The sequence below is a fragment of the Mus caroli genome, chromosome 10 (genome assembly GCF_900094665.2).
Source record: "Mus caroli chromosome 10, CAROLI_EIJ_v1.1, whole genome shotgun sequence".
NCBI lineage: Eukaryota > Metazoa > Chordata > Mammalia > Rodentia > Muridae > Mus > Mus caroli.
Window position 1 is genome coordinate 69,999,955 of NC_034579.1, and position 1,004 is coordinate 70,000,958.

The following is a 1,004-nucleotide window of genomic DNA, read 5'->3' on the forward strand; positions in this document are numbered from 1 at the left end:
AAAAAAAAAAAAAAAGAAAGAAAGAAGAAAAAGAAAAAAAGAAACAAAACAAACCAACCTACAACTCTCCCAGCTTCCACTTTTCTCCAGAGGGGTTCTCCCTCAGGCACAATTTCTGTTCCCAAATTCACTAAGTGGCTGAGGGTGACCTTGAATTTATGACCTTGAACTTCTTTCTGATTCTCTTGCTTCCACCTCCCGAGTGCTGGAATGGCAGGTTTTATGGGCTTTGCACAGGCTTGGCAGGTGATCTACGGCTGAGTCACACTCAGCCCGAAAACACAAACACTAAGGGCTCTGACACGCAATTGTCTTCTGGTTTTCAGATGGGCATTTCCATTTATTCTTCAAATATTGGCAGTGGCCACTATATGGCCCTGGCTGGCATAGGTGCGACTTCAGGGATTGCTGTTGGGGCCCTGGAGTGGAATGTAAGTAATATCTTCTGCAGCAACTTATCTCTACCTGAGCATTTCAAAAATGTCTCATAGACACAAAAAAACCTGCTTTTTAAATCTCGAGTGACCGTTAAAGACACCTTGGAAAGTATCGATTAATGGACAAGTCTTTGGTGTTCCTTTTCTTTTCTTAAGATTTATATATTTATTTTATGTATATGATTACACTGTAGCTGTCTTTAGACACACCAGAAGAGGGAATCGGATCCTATTATAGAGGGTAGTGAACCACCATGTGGTTGCCGGGAATTGACTCAGAACCTCAATTAAGAGCAGTCGGTGCTCTTAACTATTGGGCCTTCTCTCCAGCCCACGTCTGTGGTTTGCAAAAGGATTATGTTGTTTGTCATTCTCCTTAGTAAGACAAGGGTCAGGGTATGTGTATGCCATGGGCCATGGGGATACAAAGAATGTTAGATCAGTCAGGTGGGGAAGAGAGCCCCACATTGAAGTGTATGCATCTTTCTCTATTGGTATACAGGAGCACAGATGTGTGCGCGCACATAAGCACACATACATAGAGAGTCTGTGTTTTTTTTTTTTTTT

General features: G+C 42.3%; 1 protein-coding gene across 1 annotated transcript in view; it reads left to right on the forward strand.

The window, feature by feature from the left end:
- Positions 1–1,004, forward strand: part of LOC110303309 (sodium/glucose cotransporter 1-like) — a 54,003-nt gene that overhangs the window by 10,217 nt on the left and 42,782 nt on the right. The window contains exon 3 of the mRNA XM_021174389.2: positions 327–431. Within this exon, the coding sequence (XP_021030048.1) occupies positions 327–431 (105 nt within the window). The remainder of the gene's footprint in view (positions 1–326; positions 432–1,004) is intronic.